The 23,500-nt window shown below is 38.8% G+C and overlaps 1 protein-coding gene across 2 annotated transcripts; it reads left to right on the top strand.

Moving 5' to 3' along the window:
- The first annotated feature begins 153 nt into the window (after positions 1 to 153).
- Positions 154 to 22,750, top strand: LOC137385764 (inactive phospholipase C-like protein 2). 2 transcript variants are annotated; one of them, XM_068072311.1, is made up of 26 exons: positions 154 to 623; positions 2,531 to 2,680; positions 3,780 to 3,998; positions 5,198 to 5,254; positions 5,658 to 5,785; positions 8,146 to 8,258; positions 8,881 to 8,947; positions 9,433 to 9,526; positions 10,145 to 10,262; positions 10,733 to 10,818; positions 11,689 to 11,806; positions 12,895 to 13,063; positions 13,985 to 14,086; positions 15,189 to 15,221; positions 15,822 to 15,921; positions 16,152 to 16,337; positions 17,978 to 18,162; positions 18,854 to 18,992; positions 19,102 to 19,248; positions 20,096 to 20,190; positions 20,357 to 20,461; positions 20,770 to 20,955; positions 21,212 to 21,280; positions 21,421 to 21,474; positions 21,831 to 21,923; positions 22,077 to 22,750. In XM_068072311.1, exons 1-26 carry the CDS (start codon positions 200 to 202, stop codon positions 22,227 to 22,229), a joined length of 3,390 nt encoding a protein of 1,129 aa, XP_067928412.1. In that variant the 5' UTR covers positions 154 to 199; the 3' UTR covers positions 22,230 to 22,750. The 2 variants fall into 2 exon arrangements, with proteins under 2 accessions (XP_067928412.1, XP_067928413.1); XM_068072312.1 differs by lacking the exon at positions 15,189 to 15,221.
- The last annotated feature ends 750 nt before the right edge of the window (positions 22,751 to 23,500 follow it).

Below are 23,500 nucleotides of genomic sequence, written 5' to 3'. Positions count from 1 at the left end.
CTTTACGTAGAAAAGAGTTCGTCAGGTTAAGGATATCATATGCTAGCCATAAATATTATCTCATTACGAGAACCTAGCGGCGTCTCTGCTGGCAAAAGTGATCGTCGTAACCTCAGTCTATGGTTGGCCGTGAAAGCTAAAACGCCAATGGAATTAAAACTTAGTAAAGCAGAGCATGAGACAACAGTAGGAATGAGATATGGCACAGAACATCACTGGAAACAATATGACTGTGTCTCATAGTTTTACAAGCAAAGAAAAAGAAGCTTTGTTTCAGAGACACTCACAATTTCCTAGCAAAACGTTAGAAGATTCCAATAGCTTTGTAGGTGACATCGTTGATTCCGTTGCAGTAACAATGACCGATACAGAAACCGACAGCACAACAAGCGGAGGAACTATATCACCAGCATCTGGAGACGAAACTTTTATATATTCTACCGAACCAGGTGGCAATAAAGAGCCACAAGACACGAATAGTGCTACAAATGAAGTGCCCAGAAACGGGTTTTCATCCAAACCTAAGCGTCATCCTAGCATTTTGTCTAACCGGACAAGTCGACAAAAAGTAAAAAAGTCCGTCAGTTTTTGTTCGATGCCTGAAGATCGTCGAGTGTCTAATGGTTCGTATACATCTGATGTAGTCGCAATTAGATATAAAAATTATTTGCGGAATCTTGTTTGTGAGCGCATAGCGCCGTCTCAAGGTATTCATGAATAGATTAGTGTTCATACGTGTATTGCTTTATGCGTATATGTTCGTCTATAGGCCTACAACCCTGCATATGGATTCATACAGATTATCAGATACATACAGATATGCTCTCATCAGGTGATAACATTTTCATCGTAATTTATCACCTGACGAGGACATATCTATATCCATTTGAAACAAATTTCTAGTAATCGACTAACAGCTAAGTACGTTTTATATTTACATAATAGTATAATTCACACTACACTAAGTGTATTGAGTGCTCATTTTTTAATATGCATTAGAAATAGTTGCGTTTCTAACAATAATATATAAGCCTATCTGTATATTTGTGTCTTCTACCCTAGGCCTTGCTAAACGTGGGTTCCTTTGAGCAGCCAACAAAAGTGTTGGCTCTGTCTGCATTGTAAAAACAAGGCAACTCAAATATGGTTAGTTAAGGCTAACTGCCTTTTGTTAGTTAAGGTTTACTGCCACTTTGGTTTGAAATTTATGTGGCTGAGTTCACCTCTTCAATGTGGGTATTAAAAAATGAGTGGCCGTGTATTCCATAAAAGATGGTTCATTAGTAATGTGCATATGTAAACCTTGCTTACATTTTGTGAGCAGCAACATTTGAACAATAAATGTTACATTGTTAAAGAGCAAATGGTTAACATTTTGCTAGAAATGCTTTTTAAGTATGTATGTAATATAGAACTTTAGTAAATTTATTGCCATACAAGATATATGAACTGTAAGAATGGCAAATGATGGACATTAGTTTTACATTTATTATGCATTTTGCTATGATTAGCATCAATCTGAATTTTGCGGGATTCAACATGGGATTCAACACTCTTCCGTAAGTGTTGGGTATGAGCATACTGTAAGTTTTTTTGTTTTCACAGTTTGTAAGTTTCATATCTTTAAACGCAAAGACAATGAGTTTCGCATGTTGGCTAGCTTGTTTTTAACCAAAGAAAGCTACTGCAGCTGGCAATGCCATTAAGTCTGGTAATCATTTGTTTCCCATTGATGAGAGAGCTCTATGAGTTTTCTGTTGAGCTATTTGTTTTTTTACGAGATTATTGTTATCTAAATGCCACACCTCTGCTTCTTTGTATTACCTAATTTGCTACTACCCTTTACTACATTGTCTATAACCTCAATAGCTGACCATATGATGTTAGCAAAAACTATGAACACACATACAAGTCAAGTCATACAGCTGGGAGTCCCAACCATTGCACTAGCCAGCCGCTGCTAGATAGATTGACATTGTTGCAGTTTGCATAACTTTTGCGTAAGGCTATGGAAGGTTATTATGACATTTGTATCCACTAGGTTAATTCTCCTCTTGTTCGTCCTATCGCGGATAAGCTAAGCGCTAGTGTTTAGTTAGTATAGGATATATCTTTTGGTCTGATGCAACCTGTATACTTACCTTCCTACAACCATGGGTGGTCGGAGAATGCATTGTACCACTCATGAAGTATCACTGATATTGGAAGCTCCTATAATGATAGAGAATAGGCTCTTCAGGTGAGTGATAGTACTGGAGAGCCTTATTATGATATTGTATTACTCGGTGAAAAATACAGGATGTTCTTAGCTTACATAAATACAAGGAAATGGCTGATACGAGAGCCAACATTCTCTAATATTAATTGTTGTTGGCCATTGTGAGCATTTGCATACAATAAGTTAACAAGTCAGTGTCGTGTGCAGGCTTGTTGGGGGCCGTGCATGAAACTTGGCTCTATGTAGTGGGTATTCACACTCACTTAAGTTTGTTTAAAAGATCTTTTCATCGCTGTCCTTCTTGTCTTGTAGCTAAAGACTGTCTAGCTCTCATGCAAGAAGGTACTGAATTAACAAAGCTAAAAACAAATGGCCGACTATATCGGCGCTACTATTGGTTGGATAATGCTTCGACTGAGATCCGGTGGATGCCCACATCAAAATCCTACAATAAGTCCAAAAGTGAGATAACTATTCGTCATTTTTATCGCTCTTAGCTTTCATATCCGAGACATGACCCTGACACCGTATTACAAAATAGACTAGTATATTATTGTTATCCTTCACATTGTGACTAAAATCTACCAATACGGAATCTGTAAGGTTAACTGTAGGTCTGAAAATCATTGTTGAGATGAATCTGTATTTTTGTTCAGCTAACTTTGATTGTGTTGTTTATGGGACATGCTGCCTCGCCTAATCGTCTGTAATGGTCCAATTATTTCCTCGTAGATAAGTAGATAGGGAGTAAGCTAAGCACTGCTCTCACTCTTCGCTTCAATCAACCGAACTGTACTTTATAGGTTTAGGATAGTTTTGATGGAATAGACTAACTCGGTAGTTAGACAAAGCGCTAGTGCATTATTGACCATGAATGTCTAAATAGCTTCATAAATTAATAAGAGGTCAATGCTTGGTTTGATAACTTTACATCCTGCTTGAATCTATCCTAGGCAAATCCGCCGCATCTGTACAAAACTCTTTTGAGAGTCAAGGCTAAAAAATTAATGGTTACAGATTTTGGTTCAAGATTTCAACCGATGAAAGTCATTAATGGTTGTTACATGTGTAATAATAAATCAAACATTAGTGTTTAACTTATTACATGAAAAGGTAGTTATAAATTTACATGGTATTCTTGTGATTATAATATAATACACAAGTGTCATATATTACATATATTCAGTTTTGTTGTTAATAATCATGTATTATTGCACATGTTATAGTCATGTATCGTCGTCACAGTAATTCCCACTAAATGTCTTCTCATTTGGTAGAATAAATAGATAAACATCATAACTATAGCGGATAATCAGACTGTTGCTCTATGTCAGATATTGCTTACTACTAGTACATGAATTATTACTTCAAATGATTAGCTACATTAATTTCCAATACATTGGTATCTGAGTTTTGTGATGATTATGTAATTGTCATATTCAAAAAGGTTTATTTGATGTATCCTGTTGCGAATTAGCTTTGCGTGTTGTCAACGCAAGGTAAGTCATCTTACGCGGAGGACAAAGTTCCCAGCTGTGAAAAGCAACACATCATTTTGTAGTTGTTGTGAATCAAATCAAAGAGGTTCAAGGAGGCCGGAGTTTGGACAGCCTCAAGAACAAGGATATAGAGTGCATCTGCCAGGAGGAGTACATGCTGACTATCCTTTACGGCAGCAATTATACCTCTCTGGATCTCATTGCAAAGACACCGGATGAAGCAAACATCTGGTTAGCTGGTCTCAGCCATCTCATCACTAAGCGTGATGTACAAAGTCAAGGTGGGCAGCCTGACACTCAAAGGCTTAAATGTTAGAATTTTAAATTTTAAATGTTACACATTTAAAATTAGTAGTAGTTATAGAGTTTGTTTGTTTTGTCACCTACATACCCTACATACCCTAATACAATACTATCAATGTACAGTCACACCTAGACATAGGAGTGTCTCAACATACAACAAAATTGAGATGCGAGCAGAGTTTTGAGCAAGTTTCTTCCTTGACATACAAGTAATCTTTGAAATAGGAGCCGATTCATGATGACTATCGTATGTCCAAGTATGCGAGAGGCCGTTTTCGAAAATAGCGTTACTCGGTCTTTCTTTTCAAATCAGTTTGAAAAAAAGTATTAAAAAGGGTGGCTAAAAGTTATAGTGAACGCGAGACAAAAACCGCCAAACTGGAAATTGTAATAAAATATCAGGATGACAAAATTAAAGGAAGTTTAGTAATAAAAATTAAAACTCAGCTCCTAGTGTCTGTTTAGGAAACTAAATTCATTTAAGTTAAATTCAAAGTTTCTGTTACATATCGTCACAAAATTTTAGTGTACCTAAAGCATTGCTGTCAAGTCTCTCTCAAAGTGTTAGTCACTACGTCCGTCTCTAAGGTAAATGCTTACAGTAGTGTACATAGTAATGCTACCGTAGCTACTCAATTACAACAGTTAAAAACACAATTTTTCACCGCAATATCCTATTTTATGTGGTTTTTCCTAGTATGGTAACAGATTAATTTGTAGTTAGTTATTTTATATAGGAAATAGTGCTTTGAGGCACGAGTTAATTGACATACAAGCTGTGTGCAAGAACGTATGTATTAAGCTCGTATGTCGAGGTATAATGCAAAGTGTAATTTGACTTTAGTTATTGTAGCAGGTGGGTTTCCTTGAGGCTCTCCAAGGTTTCCTTGAGGCTCCCCAAGGTAGCGCTAAGTTTGATCAACCCACCAATTAAAACCGCAGGCAACCGGACTAGAGGTTCAGCGGTCTCGCTGCTCGTGTAAAAGTTCAGTGGTCTCGCTGCCCAAAGAGGGAGTCTCGTGACCTGAGACAACCCTTTTCCACCAGAGGGCTACTCGAAACTAGCATAGCATTATCTTGACATCCTTCTTATCACACTGTGTTCACACGCAGTCAACCTCAACACTCTAATTGCGTGTCCATTTTCTTATCATTCACAATAAGTACTCTCTTACAGAGGAAGGGAGTCTTGATGATGCTGCGGAAAGAAGAAAATCAAGCATTCGGGATCGATATCCTTTGAATCGCTCTCTAGTCATTTATCAAATGAAATGTCTTCAGTATTCCCTTGTCATCATCACTCATTAGGCCATCTGCCTACTCATAACAGGAACAGGCTTTCCTCTTAAACTTCGATTCTGGGCTACGGCTATTGGCAAGCGATGTTTGGTGGTATTTGATAGATAATCTTTTCTGTACGACTTGACACCTCATACCGCTAGTCACTCGCTCAGGTATTATAATAATCTCGTGTGCAAGGACCGCTCAGTCGCATAATAATCCTCTGTCAATGTCATCAAATTTACCTTTCCACCAGCCAGATTGAGTTTACTCTGTATATTCTATTGCCGAGTCATATCATGCCTCCTCCGCCTTGAACCCCTTTTGCTTTTCCTTAATGTTCGGTATGTTCACATGGCTAGTAGAGATGTTTGTGGAAGAGGCTGGATCATACGATGAATTGCTGAGGGAGCAACAGGCTGGCGCCATGGTGATGAGCCTCAACCCTGCTGTAGATGTCGAGTACATGAAACTTAAACTTAAGGCAGGTTGATTGCACCTGTTTTTGCTGACCTTTTTATCATTAGCTTGCAAACCATTTCATCATTGACCCGATTAGACAGCCCTTGCGGCAATTACTTCTTCAATACGCTGACTCTCAGAAGTGGTGTGGTGCACTTTCGGTTTTGGCAATACTTGGGGGTTGGTGTGGCTTGTTTCTACACATGTATGTATCTGCTCTTCTGCTAACACTCTCGTTGAATGAGTGGAGAATAATTTGAATTGAACAGTTTGAGAAACAAGTTGTGTGGTTATTATCTTTGTTTTTGGCAAGTGAGCAGGTGGCCGTGATCAGCGAATGAACTCATTTATTTGAGGAAGTCATTCTTTTCACATAATTAAAAGAAAGCAGTTTAGTCACACTTACTTAAATTTTATAAAAAAAATCTTTTGATCTCAGCAAAAAGCCTAAACGGTTTTTCACAAAAAGGTGAAATTTTTGTAGCAAAATTGATTTTAAGTAAACTCATTTTTGTTATAATTTGGTGTATTATGACTATGGATGACCGTAGAATGTTTCTAATATAAACAGATGTATTGTTTGTTAGCGTTTTCAAATGAGCGAAAGAATAATGATAAAATACCTGGCCTTTATGTGGTAAAGGAATGGTCTATACCCCAGCTACTTCCACTTAGATAAGCAAATTATTCTCGGGCAATATAGTAACATTGGCTATTGAAGGCAGCGAAGGGTATCTTGCTATTCATCTCATTGAGTGTATCTCTTTGCACTCAGCAGTATGCGCTGTGTTTCCATGGCACGTATGATTGGCAAATTTGAGCCGATCCGCAAGTTAACCGCATCGTGGAAATGGCAAGCTAAGCGAATTTTGCGTTTTGCAAAACTTTATCGAATCTATCACGCTTGCGAATAATGGAAACAGCACTTGTGAATGATGCACATTAAAATACCGCGCCAGCTGTTCAATTTTAAACATTTTCAATACTTCCGTTGTCCTTTCTCAATCGGGTTTCACGCGTTTGCGTCGCTAACATGTGCGTCGCTAATTATTAACTTATAGCGTACAATTCCTTCCTTTTTTAACATGGCGCCGGAGTCAATTCGCATCATGTGAATGTCTTTAGAAACACCTAATTCGCACGGTAAGGCAACTCGAGCACAACTCCAAATCCGAATGATGCGCTTCATGCGTGTCATGGAAACATAGCATAGAGAGCCTAGCCACTCGTGTGCTCACAGCCTGCTCTTCATGTCACCTTGAGCGAAATGTAGTAGTTATAAATATGAGTTATTAAACAAACCATGCTGTGTAATTGTAATATGCCGCCTTTGCAGTGCAAGCTTTGTTAATAGCTTAATTTTTCAAATGTTATTTCCCTTGCAATTCATTACACCATCTGTCTAAATATGCATCTCAAATGCCTTTCGTAGTGCTACTCAGGTATTTTTAGCTGTGCTGTGTTTGTATGTAATAAAGTAAGACAGGAAAGTCTAAAGAGCTATCCTGAATGCTCTATCATTCATTACCCTCCTCGTATCTAAATTACGCATCCAAATTTTTGTCTAGTTAGCCAGCACCGTAGAACCTCGGTAGTGTCATTGAGGGCAGCCCGCATTTTCCTTTAGTGCAGAGTCTGCTTAAGGAGCAACTTTTAATATCCTGGTAGATTGTAGCTAATACCGCTGCTCAGCTGCCTTCTTGTTTCATATTCAACTACCTTTTGGTAATCCCGCAATAAATTTTTTGTTACTCATCAAATTAATCTGGTGATTGCAATATATGAGTTTGCTGGCATTGAATAGGGAAATGTGTATCAATTTGGCGAGTGTGCATGCCTTTCCATTGCTGTCTACACGGGCTTATATTTGCACCATTATTGCATCATAATTGCGCGTGCTTGTCAGTTTTGTACTGCATAGTTTCAATTTAAGCTCGCCTAACGACCTCCCGCATTCACATTTATCTTTCATCACGAAATATTAGAGAAAAAATCAAATATTTACACAAACCGACAAATTTATCTGTAAGGAAAGGTATATTTAGTGTTGTAATTAACCTGCAGGCTTATTAGCAACATTTTTATTCATACAATCTGTGTGCCGCTGTTATGGTACACTCATGAAGTCGGCACTCGGACATTATTACTAGTATTTCACAAGCGTAACCTTAACTTGTTATTGGATGAACTTCAGTTACCTTCTGTCCGATTTTCTAACCTTATAGGTAATGCGTGCATCCATCATAAACTAACTCTTCATGAATATTGTACTAGGGACTCGCAACCTCCGGCTTGTAGAGTTTGTGCCGCGTTCTGGTTGGTTTATTCTCCGGGCTAGTACCATGCGCTATTACTGCTCAATGACTACTGAAATGTTTGCAGGAACTATACGCAGGCGAGAGGGCCCACAGTAAAGGACTGCTTACCTGTCAGGAGTTTGTTTCCCTCTATAAAGATGTGGCAAGCAGACAAGAAATATATTTCCTAATGACTAAGTATGATGATGCTAACGCAATCATTTTGTCTACTCTATTTTTATTGCTGCATTTTGTACGTAGGTAAGGCACACCGCTCTAACAAATCTCTTAACCGGTCGGTCGATGTTTCTGTATTCAGAATAAACAATGTTACAACACGCGCGAGCATTAAAAATTCTGTCTGCCGAGCGGATTAACAAAGGAACTGTTCTCATTTTTATCTTCGGTCTCCCGTGTAAGCCCAAGAATCTAGCAGCTCCTACCTCTCCGCTTTACCTAATTAGCATACTGTTTAGCGCCGCTGGTGTGGCGCAGGTAATTGCTCTAATATTCGCTATTGTGAATAATGATCATATAATTGTCTACAGCCTTCCACGTTTATAAGCCAGCTTAGGTAAATCTGTGAGTTCAGGGGCCGTCGGCCTTGGCCACAGGCTGAATCCTTTTCTGTTTCCTTTATATTTAGTGAACTGCCTCGTGTTGCTCATTGCAGTCGGGTATCTACGCATTCAAATTAGATCTATTCTTTTTTAGTTGCTAACTGATAGCTTGCTAAAGACGCGGTATGCTCTGCGTTTTTGTCGTAGCTTGGGAGAATGTTTGATAAAGTAAATTTAATATACAATTCTGATGATTTGAGGTATGGCAATTCCAGTGACTGCATGAATGCTGAAGACCTTATGCTGTTTCTGGAAACCGAGCAAGGGGTGAGTGAATTCTACTCAGAGGATGTTCACTGGGTTTCCTATGATTTAGGTTGCTCTCTCATCATACAAAATGTGCTGCATATTGATTTCCATCATGCTCTCAGATCTTTGCTAATAGAGCTGTCGTCTGAGTCGGTATGTTGGCATGGTGTTGAACTAGATCTTGCCACTTTACATACTCTGCCTCCAGCTTTGCTTTTTCATCAAACTCTGTAATGTAGAAATGTCTTGATTAGCACAGGGTAGGTGACACGCAAATGTACATGTATTGGCAAACGGCGCATGCTATGAATTCGAAATGCGTTAGACTAGCTCCGTCCTTTGGCCGCAGGGAAATGAACATCCATGCATTATTAGGCTCCTAATGCTGCCTGCGTACCTTTTTATGTTGCTTCAAGTCTCTAATGAGTTGTGAATGTATCTATGAATGTATCTATGAATGTATCTATGAATGTATCTATGAATACCTATATGAGTATTTTTAGGTCGTGGACGTCTGTAAACGTAGGTGTGAAGAGTTAATAAGTCGATATGAGCCATCACGAGAAGGCAAATCCAAACTTCTGCTTGGTGTAGATGGTAAGAGAGTAACATTGTTACTATTGTGAAAGATGTGGTGGTTTTATATGTAGCTGTGATACACTTTTGCTGTGGTATTTGACACTTCCCATTAACAATTTGCTCACACCCTTCGAAATAATGGTTTGATTCTGTGGGAGGTGATGAGGTGGGCACACAGGTGAAGTGACTCAGTGCTATGTGTCTCTTGAAGGTCACATTTATCTTGATAGGTAAACTGGTTTAAGAGGATAGAAGTTTCACTCTATATTACTACGCTATTATTAAATATTTGCTAGGATTTGTCAAATATGTGCAGTGACTAAGCAGATAATCTATTCGCTGCCCCCGAGTTGGCTGAGCTAGATCCTGTTATACAGATAGTGTAAGGAGTTGACATCATATATCCGATGTCCAACGGAAGACAAGAGCTGTAGTTGTTGATAGATTGGAGAGCGAAAGGGAAGGGAATCTTTTGCAGTTATATACCTGATTGATACTATGCATGTTCCTCCTTCAGTCTCAAGCCGTGCAATCTTCTAGATAGTTGGTTCATAAAACTTTGTAAAACTCATCGTAAAACCTTTAGTTGGTTCTAGAGACATGTAACTCGCTAAATGTTATGACTGTGTGTAACAGGGCTACTGGCCTATCTACTCAGTAAAGAATGTAACATATTCGATGAGAAGTGGAACAGAGTCTTTCAGGATATGGACCAGCCGCTCTCTCACTATTTCATCAACTCATCACACAAGACGTATGTAATCAAACTCTCACTTTCATGCGGATGCGTGCTGCTCAGTCCTGCTCAATGATCAAAGGCTATGATAGTTCACATTCTCTATTTCACATAGAAGCAAATGCTGCAACTACAGTTCGTATCCGTCAGATTTACCCGCCTAAACAGGTTCACCTAATCATTTCTTTTGTCTTATATACAGTTGAATAATAGCTGTGAACTTTGATGTGGTGGGGCAGGTAGTCCGCTATTGGAGGATTAGTAAATGGATAAATAGTCTTCCACTTACCGCGAGGGGATTAGCGGTTCAAGTTGCTCCTCCTCAGCCGGCTTAGCATATGTATATCGATTATTACCAATAGAGGAAGCGAGTCATGGCTCTATGCTACGTCAATAGTTGTCTGCATAGGTTGGCACTATATGTTTTGAGTGCTTTTGTGGTTTATGATCAAATCATTGTCATGCTGGAATGCAAATTTTCATTGTAGTTATTTGTTAGAAGACCAGTTGAAGGGACCTTCATCAGTTGCCGCATATAGCAGGGTTCTTAAACAAGGCTGCAGATACATTGAGGGTGGGTAACTCTCCTCTATCACAGTAAAACGTGACGCATGAGATAGATTAAATTAAAGTAATGTAACGACAGGATCCTGTCATTATCACTTGTTGTCAAATGATGCCTGTTTCATTGATCTATCTGCATGTATCAAAAGTTCTAATGTCGGAGTTGAGTGAGCAGCAGAATTTGCTGTGCCAATCTCGTGACTACACCACTTGTTGTCCAACCAATCTCGTGACTACACCACTTGTTGTCCAATCAATCTCGTGACTACACCACTTGTTGTCCAACCAATCTCGTGACTACACCACTTGTTGTCCAATCAATCTCGTGACTACACCACTTGTTGTCCAAACCAACTTTATACCCCACCCGATGTGTAGCCCATCATTTTCGGGCTCACTCAACTTCTTGCCCACCTAACTTTGTGACCCCATCCGTCTAAGAATGTAAAAACATATGATCATCGACCTCATGCCTACCTATTCCAGCTTTTATAAACCTAATCTCTTTCTCTCAACCATCTGCTCATATAGCCTCAGGCTCGCTCATAATCTAGGCCACCCACACTTATGTCCACCCCATTTCATGCCAACTCTAGTTCTGCTCACACTTCTCTTTAACCCCTTTATTTCACTTCTAACTTACACATCACCTTCTTTTACCCTCCAACTCAGTTCACTGCTAGTTTCACTTGCTTCGTTTCACTTCACTTGCTAGTCTTTACAGGCGGTTTGTGATGCCAGTATTCATCTACTTTCTCAACCGCTACCAACCACAGACCTTGTTTAGCTGGTCATCAAAGAAGTAGCTCCTGCTAATTTCTTTCACAAGTATTTTCTTTTATTAATTCACGTTTTCATGCCTTTAGCTGACTACTTGCAGTTGACTGTTGGGATGGCCCTAGTCAGCCGATCGTCTACCACGGCCGCACACTCACCTCACGAATTCTCTTTAGTGATGTCATATCCGCCATCAATGAGTACGCCTTCGCCACATCTCCGTGAGTTGCTACCATTAACTCTCAGTGTATAGTACAAGTTCAGTTTAAAACCTGGCTTTAGACTACTCTACCTCTTTAGAAGGTTTTAGAAATTTGCAACTCATTCGATGTGAAGAGTTTATCGGTACTTTAAAATCATTACAATCATTGTCGTTTACCATCGTAAAGAGAGCACAACTTTACAAGTATTAATGGCTGGCGGTAGCAAAACAGTGCCTTTGTTATAGCAGCCCTGTACCGACCAATTGCCTGTTTTATTTCTCTTACATGGCATTTACTCCTGTAACTCTAAACCAATCGCAATATTTTAGCATTGACTTTATGTGTATCTTACGCTTTACTGGTTGTTCTTGTTAAATTAGTGAAGAGGGGAAAATGTTTACTGCTTTAAATGGTTAAAGTCATCGATAAGACACAAACCTACATATAAACCTACATATAAACCTACATATAAACCTACATATAAACCTACATATAAACCTACATATAAACCTACATATAAACCTACATATAAAGTTATTGTCAAATATACCGCTCACCCTTGATCCATCTGCTGACTGACTAGTTCCATTATTCTTTTCTCTTCTCGCTCAACATGCTTGCTAAGTGCCCATATTTTCCTAAATTGCGATACAAAGATATCATAGAGGTAAAGCTTGTTTCAGGTGTAACTTTAATTGGCTTTGTGAGTAATTCATTGAAAGATTTAATACAGCAGCTATGATTAGGTTAAAGTTTTGTTGTTGAGTGATTGTGAATATTGCTGGTGTATAGCCATATGTTTGGGGAGAGATATTGAGTAGATATTGAGGCTTCTTCCCCATTGATGATAGTAAATTTTAGTAATGAAATGGAGCTATTGTCCTCTCTTGCTATGCACTCAGCCATCTCATTTAAGACCGAATAAAAGACCTGAGGGCTCTTACATACATACATACTCTGAGTATACATGTGAAAATATCTCTTTTACAAACTGACTGGCCTGCCTCGCGACTGCTTGTCCTGCATATCCTGAGCTACCTGTCTAAATGGCTTCCAACTATGCCAAAATGATCATTTTTGTTGTAAAAAAAGAGCTCTGCGTGTAGGTATCCAGTTATACTGTCGATAGAGAACCACTGCTCTCTCGACCAACAGCAACTCATTGTAAATACTCTCAAATCCACTCTTGGAGATAAACTCTACAGCTGGCCTATCAGCGATGATAGTCACTCTCTTCCGAGTCCTGAAAAACTCAAGTATAAAATTCTTATCAAGGTAAGAAGGCTGGACTAGCTCTTGTTATGTTGTATGTAATCAGTAGAAGCTGCTACATGTCTGACGATTTCCATCATAGCATCCATCGTATCGCTACCTCATTTCTTTCTGTCTTTTTACCTGCCTTTTTTGTAGGATGCGGGGTGGGAGGTTTAAAAGTATGTTTAAAATAAATTCTAATATATTATATATGTCTGTCAGTTTGCCACCATGTCATTCGTTGGAATCATTTTTATACATTTAGAAAAATCGCTTTTAAAACGGGTAATGGTGGCACCGGTGATTTATCTTTAAAAACGCCAGTCATTGCTTATTGTAAACTGTACTGGGGCAAACATTTAACATTACTGAGAGCTGCTAAAAGACACCCTTTCACATCAGATATACATTATATTAGCTGCTAACAGCAAATATACAGTATTTTTATTTTATCCGGTGTATCAAGGACACGAAAAAGGTTTTACACCAAAATAACTCCACTGCAAATTTAGACACACTCTTTTAACTTATGATTAAATACATGCTCATTTGCGTGTACCTCATAATACTATCTGATTTTACTTGGGGTAATGTTAGAATTCTGAAACGTTAAATTGTGAATAGTTTTAATTGTTTTAATCTTTAGGTTTCTATTGCTGATTCATGCGCAGAAAGAGAAAAACTATCATAAATGTGACTCCAGAATTTTCAGCTCATTAACTCATTGCAGATTTGCTGAAATTGTGCAATTTTGAAGAACTTGCTGGATTTTTATGTTTGTGGTTGTCATTTGCATCCTTTTTGTTTCGTGGTTTGACACATGTTTGTGTGTGTATGTATACATATGAGAAGGTGTTAACCGCACCGTCATTGTGATAAGAAAGCCAAACAGGGTAGTGTCATGTGTTGTGATGGTCATGCAAGGTGTTGGCCATTTTGCAGTGCAAGAAGTTAGAAGATGATGATCACATTATTTCTCCACATGGAGAAGTGTCGGAGGAAGACGAATCTATTGATCCTGACTGGAAAAAATTACACAAAAAGGTATAACGATAATTGCATGTTCTGCCAAGCCATTTTTACCATTTGAACAAGTACTTTATAGATCCAGTTTGTTTTACCCTATAATTTTGGTGAAGTTGGTTATTTGTATCTAGTTCTCGTGTCTAGCCAGGTGACGAAGGCTGCGAGCATGCGTTATCTAATTGGCAAATGGATGCTGATCCTTGATAACACTGAGTGTTGCACAAGAAAAAGCACTAATGGGATAATTAGCATGGGTATATCCCTCCTGACAAGACAAAGGATTGGCATGCTGCAATGTATCCCTAACGGACTATAAATAGATTAATCATGTCTGCGCACTAATCTGGTCTTGTGAGATTATCTCATGCTGGTCATATTACAATGAAATGTGGCGAGACGAATAAAAAATGTTAGAGTTCTGCAATTAGTTTGGAAACATAATTTACTTATGCAGTTTGAGAAATTCTTATATCGTTGGTACCTATATTTTGAATTCACCATGGAAATAATATGTCATGTTAAATTTGACTATGGGTGCTTTCAGATTCCTTACACATGGGGTATGCGATCAGGTACATGTGAGGCATTTGCGTTATAATTGTTCTCATCTCACAACTTTAGTAAAAATACCGTGGTTTTGTGTTGATTTCGCCGCGCGGTGGTACATCAGATCAGGTAGCCAAATCAGGTAGGGTGGATTGACAGTGAATAAGCGTATGTGTGGTCATACAGCAACAAAATCAGAGATCAGATCTTTATGAATATTTTAATGTTGCTAGGTAAAAAAATATGTTTGTTGTACGGTAAAAATACTTTACTGGATTTGTTTGCGGGTTTTAAATAGAGTAATTGCCCTGTTTTTCTAATACCATTGACAGTGACAAGTAGAAGATAACTCCGATTTTATGAATATATTTATGCGGATGTTTCTCGCTTATCTTGATCCATGATAAATAGTTTTGACATTTTGTCATGCGTACCCCTTTAGGCAATCTGAAAGCGCTCTATCTAAAGAAAAAATTTAAACGCTAGTAATACATGTAATTATAACTAAGCAGGAAGAGCCACCGGCAGCAGAGCTTGCACTTGAGTAAATTGACAAATCATATTTTCATTGTAGATTGCCTTTAAGTGCAAGGCTAAGCATCCCAAGGTAATCTAGTGGTTGTCTCCTCTTGAATCCAACCAATAGCCATAACGCAGCCATTCAGCTTCCTGTGCCATCATCATTGCCAACTCCTCCGCTTTTCCTTCTAACACATTTGCATTTACTTCCTTATCAAGAAATCTTTGGTCCGGGCACCAATAAATGCACATGAGCTCTTTGAACCATTTTACATAAGCATCGACGAGTCTTTTGACTTCATGTTGTTGCTATTACCTTTCTAGCTGTCATGGCCATCAGCAGTAAACAGGAAGTGAACGTATTTGCTCTGAAAACAACCTCTCTCTCTTCTCTTCCAATGACATCTCATTTACTCCAAATTGCTGAGAATACAAACTCACTCAGTTACTGCTAATTCTCATATCATGAGACCTATGATTACACCTAACACCTCCTTTGCTGTGATATCACATCTTTGATGATTTCATCTAACACAATATGACTTCGCTGTGCTATCACGGGTCATAAATACGGTTATACCTAACACTGCGGCTTTCTTCTCAACATTAAATGTTGACAACTAGTATTGAGCATAGAAATACAAAGCAGTGTAAGCCAGATGTTCAACTGTGTTTTTTATCATTACAGGAACCAGTTAAGAAGATTTCCATGCTTAGGGAGTTATCCGACCTTGTCAACTGGTGCCAATCATGCTCATATGACAAGTTTAACAATCACCGAAACTCTCGTAAGTTAACAAAATTGATCTGCTGAATTTCACTTGTAAAACATATTGTGTTGCCAAGCATATAATACTGATTGGAGTAGACGAATACTCATGAAAGCACTCACGACTTTCTTTATGATTGCAACTCATCTTTCTAAAAACTCATCTGAGAAGGTCGCTCTTTCTTGGACATTATTAAGAATTCAATATAGAAGGTTAAAAACTATTAATGCTTTTTGTATGTCTGACAGAAAAGCCTTGGCACATAACATCGGTGAGTGACATGTTTGTGCACAAGAGTATGGAGTCATCCGCAGTCATCGATGAGTTCATTACATGTAATAAGCATTGCCTAACCAGGGTCTATCCAAGCTGTGCCAGAGTGGACTCTAGCAATTTTAACCCTCAGCCATACTGGAACTGTGGCTTCCAGATAGGTTTGTATGACTAATAGTGATTTTGTTAGTAGGTATGTTTGTAAGCCTTCAATAAGGAATCTGGGTGAAGCATGCTTTCAAGCACTTTCGCCAAGTAAATGTACATCGGTATAGGCAGCTATTACTAGAAGAAGAATTCTATTGGTTTAACCAGCTAGCATATAGTTGGCTGATACGGTGCTGCAGGCCACAGTTACATTACTTAAAGTAGGTGAAATTCGTAACAAAGGTTTGCAAAGGAAGTGTTATTGATTGCCTTCTCAATTTAAGATATGTACTTCCTTTGCTTTCTGACTAATCCCTAAGTTTACATATCTAAAATACTTTACTTTTTCATTTACAGATTTTACGATGGCTTTTCATCACAACCCTTTTTCGTGGCAGTCATTAGACAGGTTTAGGTAGCTAAGTAGTCAATAGACAGTCCTATGTAGGTAAGTAGTCAATAGACAGGTCTAGGTAGGTAAGTAGTCAATAGACAGGACTAGGTAGGTAAGTAGTCAATAGACAGGTCTAAGTAGGTAAGTAGTCAATAGACAGGTCTAGGTAGGTAAGTAGTCAATAGACAGGTATAGGTAGGTAACTAGTCAATAGACAGGTCTAGGTAGGTAAGTAGTCAATAGACAGGCCTAGGTAGGTAACTAGTCAATAGACAGGTCTAGGTAGGTAAGTAGTCAATAGACAGGTCTAGGTAGGTAAGTAGTCAATAGACAGGTCTAGGTAGGTAAGTAGTCAATAGACAGGTATAGGTAGGTAACTAGTCAATAGACAGGTCTAGGTAGGTAAGTAGTCAATAGACAGGTCTAGGTAGGTAAGTAGTCAATAGACAGGTCTAGGTAGGTAAGTAGTCAATAGCCAGGTCTAGGTAGGTAAGTAGTCAATAGACAGGTATAGGTAGGTAAGTAGTCAATAGACAGGCCTAGGTAGGTAAGTAGTCAATAGACAGGTCTAGGTAGCTAAGCCCACTAAGGAATCTTTAGCTTGAACAAGAAATAGTTCGTCGCACGCGAGATAACATTCTCGCATAAATGTTTTTCGAGTTCATTCAGTCAAACGTGTCTAACAAGTTTAGTAAACAATTTTATCTATACCAACACATAGGCAAGGGTGGTGCATTTTGGTGACAGCACATGTCGACATTTTATTTCCGTGAGTTTTGCAATAGCCCAAGCGTCTGCCAATAATCAGTACGCAACCATCAGTTTCTATGAAAAAACATGTACGTGCTCATTTATGTGCACCTTGATTGTACTTTCCACACGATATACTCGTATTTCTTATCGGAACACAATGTAACCCTGTATAGGCTTTACTAAGTCCACCTTTTGATGTATTAATGAAAATGCGCTCCACTGTTTTGGAGTTATAATGAATTCATTGTCTGGTGACACCCTATCCCTTTATTCTACGAACAACTTTCATCAAAAACTTTTTCATACATAACTTACTGTTGCGCTATCGATAAAACTATTTATCTCATGTACTCACACTTTGCTTGCTTTTTAATATTATCAAACAACTAGACTTCTGCTGCAAATAGTGTTAGAACAAGGATGACTAGCACCAAAAGACGTTCGAGTGCCAAATTATGTTTAGCTTCATTTTTATATTCCCCAACGATGGTGAAATTGCTGTTATAGTTGCACTCAATCAGCAGTCACAAGGTCTGGAGTCTGACCTTAATGTAGCCCGATTCAAACAGAATGGCAGCTGTGGCTACATATTGAAACCCACCCTTCTGAGGGAGTTGTCTATACCATTCAATCCTCAGTCTGGTACCCCGCAAAACCTTCCAGGCATTGTGCCTCAACTCCTTCAAATCAAGGTTTGTTGCAATTGTGTTTATTAATGATTAATTATTTCATGACTAAACTTGATATTTTATACGTAGTCTGATGACCAGTACAGTAGGTACAGTACAGCGGTAAAACAGTTTGCTAAATACAACTATCTGGGTGACCGACTCTTAGCTAATTAGATCTCAATAACAGAATTGCTTATTTTGTTAGTGTCCCATTGGACAGCTGCTTGCGTGCTTGTTGCTCTTTAATTATTCTCCTTAAGGAATATTATCACGACATAACGTCGCCTTGTTGTTGTCTTCTAAACTCTGTAAAGACTAAGTCCAGGATTTTTAATAGGCTAATTATAGTTGGCCCAACCTTTTAGTATCTTTGATATCTTCCGGTTCTTATGGTAGATGCTAGGAATGCTAATATGCAACTGGATGTGTTAAGGGCATCTAAACAGAGCGGGCAAATTTAAAAGTTAGGCGTGAATGGATGAATGTACTGTAGTAGCGGCAAGGGGGTGTGTGTGAAAGAGGGGATGTGTGATGAAGGAGATAAGGAAGGGAAAAAACATGGGTTTGTAGGAAAGGATGGGGAGAGAAAGTGTGGAGAGATAACAAAGGGGAGAAGGCAGGAGGAGGTAAGAAAGGCCTTTTTTACGTAAAAACTGTTGTTAAAATGTGAGAAAAGAGTGAGTTCTTGTGAAATTAATTTATATGACTGCAGATAATCAGTGGTCATCGGTTTCCTAAACCAAGAGGATCATGCACGAAGAGCTCCATAACTGATCCATACGTACTCTTAGATGTATTTGGGCTAAGAGTAGACCGTGCCAATGCCAGAACCAAGACAGTCCCAGGCAATGGTTAGTATATACTGCATTTACCAGACAGCTATGAGATAAAATTTATTTCGTCATATGTATATTACTAATAAAAGAGCTGGTGCATTCTAACCCTCCTGCTTCGTTTTAGGACAAAATCCCTTTTTTGACGAAAGCTTCACATTCTATATACACTTTCCTGAAATGACTCTCATTCGCTTCAACATCCTTGATGATGACTTCATCGGAGACGAGTTCATAGCTCAGTATACCTTGCCCTTCACATGCATGAGTACCGGTATGTTATACCTTGCCCTTCACATACATGAGTACCGGTATGTTATACCCTGCCCTTCGCATGCATGAGTACCGGTATGTTATACCTTGCCCTTCATGTGCATGAGTACCGGTATGTTATACCTTGCCTTTCACACACATGAGCACTGGTATGTTATACACTGCCCTTCACACACATGAGTACCGGTATGTTATACCCTGCCCTTCACACACATGAGTACCAGTATGTTATACCTTGCCTTTCACATGCATGAATACCAGTATGTTTTACCTCGCCCTTCACACACATGAGCACCGGTATGTTATACCTTGCCCTTCACATGCATGAGTAATAGTATGTTATACCTTGCCTTTCACACTCATGAGTACCGGTATGTTATACCCTGCCTTTCACATGCATGAGTACCGGTATGTTATACCCTGCCCTTCACACACAGGAGTACTGGTATGTTATACCTTGCCCTTCATATGCATGAGTACTGGTATGTTATACCTTGCCTTTCACACTCATGAGTACCGGTATGTTATACCCTGCCCTTCACACGCATGAGTACTGGTATGTTATACCTTGCCCTTCACATGCATGAGTACTGGTATGTTATACTTTGCCTTTCACACTCATGAGTACCGGTATGTTATACCCTGCCTTTCACATGCCTGAGTACTGGCATGCTATACATTGCCCACTATGTGCAGGATTACCAGTATGTTATACCTTGCCTGCCATGTTCATGGGTATTGTTGTGCTATAGCCTCCCTACCACATGGATACGCAATGGCATTTTTTACTACTGCTTGGGCATATCTCCTTCCACAGTTATTGACAGCATTTGGTCTCTCATTTGTAGGATACAGGCATATTAACTTACTATCAAGTGCTGGTGATGAGATACCTGGATGCACATTATTTGTACACATAACTACCACCCCTGCTGTTGACAAGGTTAGTAATATGCTTGTATTTACTGTATTTATGTACCCTGTTAGCATACTGGCTGCACAGTTAGATATGTTGGTGATAGTCTAGTCATATTATGGTTGTAATAATCTGGCTGCCTGACTGCTAGACCGGTACATTAGCAAACAGCTCTGTGGTTGTATTATTCCAGAAGCCAATGAGGAGAGGCAACAGCGTACTGAACAAGGTGCGGGTTGTTAAGGAGCCTATTACCATTAAACCTGTAGGGATGAAGGCAATGGATGAAGCGTCCAAGGTTGGTGTGATTGATTCCCACATCTTGTCCTACTTTTACCTGTTTTAATGGGTATTATGTCATGATATAGCGTATGATATGTCCTGCTTTTGTAGTATGTCCATATCGCTTCTCAGTTTTATATCAAATGCTATTATCCAGTGTGCGGCAGGGCGTGAAGTATTTATGTTAAATTGTGTAGCTTTTTCCGCTTCTATATTGTAATTCAATGAAAAGGTTAGTACGGAATTGAGGTTGTGGTCACTCTCTTCTCTTCTCAACTAAATAAGGAGATGAAACAGACTCGCTTGAATTATCTATACTTCTAGCTTATGCACTCACATATGCTCGAGGCTGCTGAGCTGCGATACAATGTGGAATACTCGCTTGTCAAATTCAAGGAGGCGTGTGATGTCGGCAGTGTGGCTAACATTAAGCACTGCATCAGGACGATTGCCAACAGGGCTTTCAGCACCAAAGGCCTCAATCTGCAGCTTGTGCTCAGCAGAAACCTTGTAAGTGTAGACAACTTCTCAACAAACAGCTTTTTACTCTTTCATTATATATGACATTGTGCAGTGCCTTCATCATCATGTTTTCTCTCTAGCAATTCACATTTGTAGACTGCGCAATCTTGTCAGGCTTTTTACATTTTCTCCCACCCTTTAACTCAAAGGTGGGAGCTTACTAGATTACTGATTTACTATGGTCAGTAAAGTTGTAGAGGTTTATTACATTGTGTAGCTGATATGAATAAATCTTATATTGTAGCCACTGTTTCTGATATCTGAAGGGACACCACCCGATATCTTGAAAAAAGCACTGCAAGCCTACCATGTAGTAAGTGTTTGATAGGTCACTGTATCGGTGTATCGAAGGCATCTTGAATCGTACAATCCACGATCTTGTCTTATATCCCTTAGTTTGTTGCGTTTAGTGAATAATTGGTGTAAGATTTTGTTACCGTTTCTGATTTGTAGTGGTGCAAAGAATGCAATTCACTCATTGATGAAGGAGAGACCCAACACCAATCTGTGAGTACGTCAGAGTGTATCCAGGAGTTGCCTTATGCTCTATATGGAAATAAGTTGCAATGATTTTTATCATTGACTGACAGAAAGTTAACCCGCTAGTGCTTTGCAACTTATTCAATCATCAATTACATTTGAGTTCTGAATCTTATAGGGCTGGCTGTATGAGACACTCCAATCAACCTTTGCTTACTAATTAACTGATTAGGGGAACAAGGGATTAGTTGGTAAATTTGCTCCGAATAATTTTGTATTGCTAGAGCCATATGTAAGAGAATGATCGCCTTTTATTGAACCTTTATGCTCGGCTTACCTTCATGTGTGTTATGACCTTCAAGTTCGAGTGATCAATTTTGCAGCTGCTCAAAATTAAGGCTCTCCTTCAGACGCTCGAACCAGAAATGAGCTCATATATGAAGCAGTCATCTGTTAGCGAGAAGAAAACCCAAAAAGTGTGTACACTTTATCATCTGACATCAAATTGTCATTGTTGACGCAATTACTCAGTCAACAGGCCATGGTTCTTTGCATCTCTAGCCTATGACTAATATCAATAAAGAATTATCTATCTTGCTTTTTGTGTGAGAATTTATTTTGCTTTTTAGGCACTGGAAAATTATGCGTGGAACTTGAGAGTGCTCACAGAGCAAATAAACTCTCTGAATCAGTACACAGAGACCTGCAAGAACTCATTTATGAAGGTTGTAGAGGCAGCGCAGAGTTATGGAGTAGAGGTTGTCGACAATAGCTCCCGTTAGTTGAGGCACCGGGCACGCTTGTTTTGTTAGATATAATCTAGTCATTTCTGCAGTTCTTTGGTCTTATCAAAGCCCAGTGTTTTGGGAAGAGATGTATGGCCTGATCTCTAATATTTTTTTCAAAATTGTTATTTATGAATATTTTAATTTAATTTTTTTGTTGATACTCCGAATTATTTTTGCCACTTATTGATTGTGCATCATTGGCCATGTGTATTTATTTTGTTATCCTAGAGGTATTCCGATACCATAGTTCTCTCAAGGTCTGACAGCATGTGATTACATGAAGCCAACCATATGGCCTAGTTTGGTTCAAAACCTTTCTGCAATAGTTAGTGTCAGAGAGTACTAGGTGCTCATCTCTTCATCGCATTCATTTCTTTCTAATGCACTGAATTCTGTTGAACACAATGTCAATTTTATTTTTGTGCATTATGTATGATTTTGTACTGTGGTTAAGCATAAAATTATTTTTATATCATTGTATAAATGAGATTCTATAAATATACAGTATGTAACCTATAGAATTTGTGGAAATGTTGTTGAACATTCGTTATCCGCATTTTCAACTGAAATGGCATTTCAGTTTGAATAAGACATGCGAACACGCGTGAGCAAATAAGTGGCAACAACGAAGCAATATCACTTGTGTAATTGCATAAGCACTTATTGCCAAAGCTGCTTTCAATGAAACCGTTAGTCCGCAAAATATTTTTATCACTAATTCGCCTATAGCGAGAGTCATGGTTTTTCGTCTTACCAATGGATGATGAAACAACTTCCTGCAGTATAAATGTGTTTGAATCAGCAGGATTTTATCTGTCAAGTTTACAGTGAGCCATTTTATATGCGGCTACAACCCATATGCGGCATGCAACTCACCAGTGCCTGTGCCAAACAGTAGTCAATGCTATTGGTACTGACGTTCTCACGCGTCTATTGATCAGATCATAGTTGAGCAAGAAATGAAATGACATGTAAAATCTACTAGCCTACAGCAAAATAATAAGTTGTATAGAAGGAAAGAGATATTCACATGAAGTTATAGCAAAACATGCAATTTAACCCTGAAGCACTGGCTGTTCAGCCAATAGAATGCATTTAGTGGGTTCAAAGTACTGCTAAACCAAGCATATCAACAATGAAGTCAACTAGCTTTAGCCAAGATCAACTGCTACAACAGCGCAAGGGAAAGCAGCTGAAGTCCTATCTATTGTTAAAGAAAACATGACTCGAAGCTCGAGTCAGTGCTATGAGCTTATTATAATACC

This window comes from Watersipora subatra, chromosome 1 (assembly GCF_963576615.1).
Source record: "Watersipora subatra chromosome 1, tzWatSuba1.1, whole genome shotgun sequence".
Classification (NCBI taxonomy): Eukaryota; Metazoa; Bryozoa; class Gymnolaemata; order Cheilostomatida; family Watersiporidae; genus Watersipora; species Watersipora subatra.
Note: the sequence above shows the minus strand (reverse complement) of the source record. Positions and strands in the feature narration are given on the sequence as shown.

Bases quoted from the DNA above. Each gene is read 5' to 3' on its own strand.
- LOC137385764 (XM_068072311.1), top strand. From the start codon at position 200: ATGGCACAGAACATCACTGGAAACAATATGACTGTGTCTCATAGTTTT. The intron at 624-2,530 runs GTTCGTATACAT...CTTGTCTTGTAG, and splicing joins AGATCGTCGAGTGTCTAATG to CTAAAGACTGTCTAGCTCTC. The intron at 20,956-21,211 runs GTAAGTGTAGAC...CTTATATTGTAG, and splicing joins TTGTGCTCAGCAGAAACCTT to CCACTGTTTCTGATATCTGA.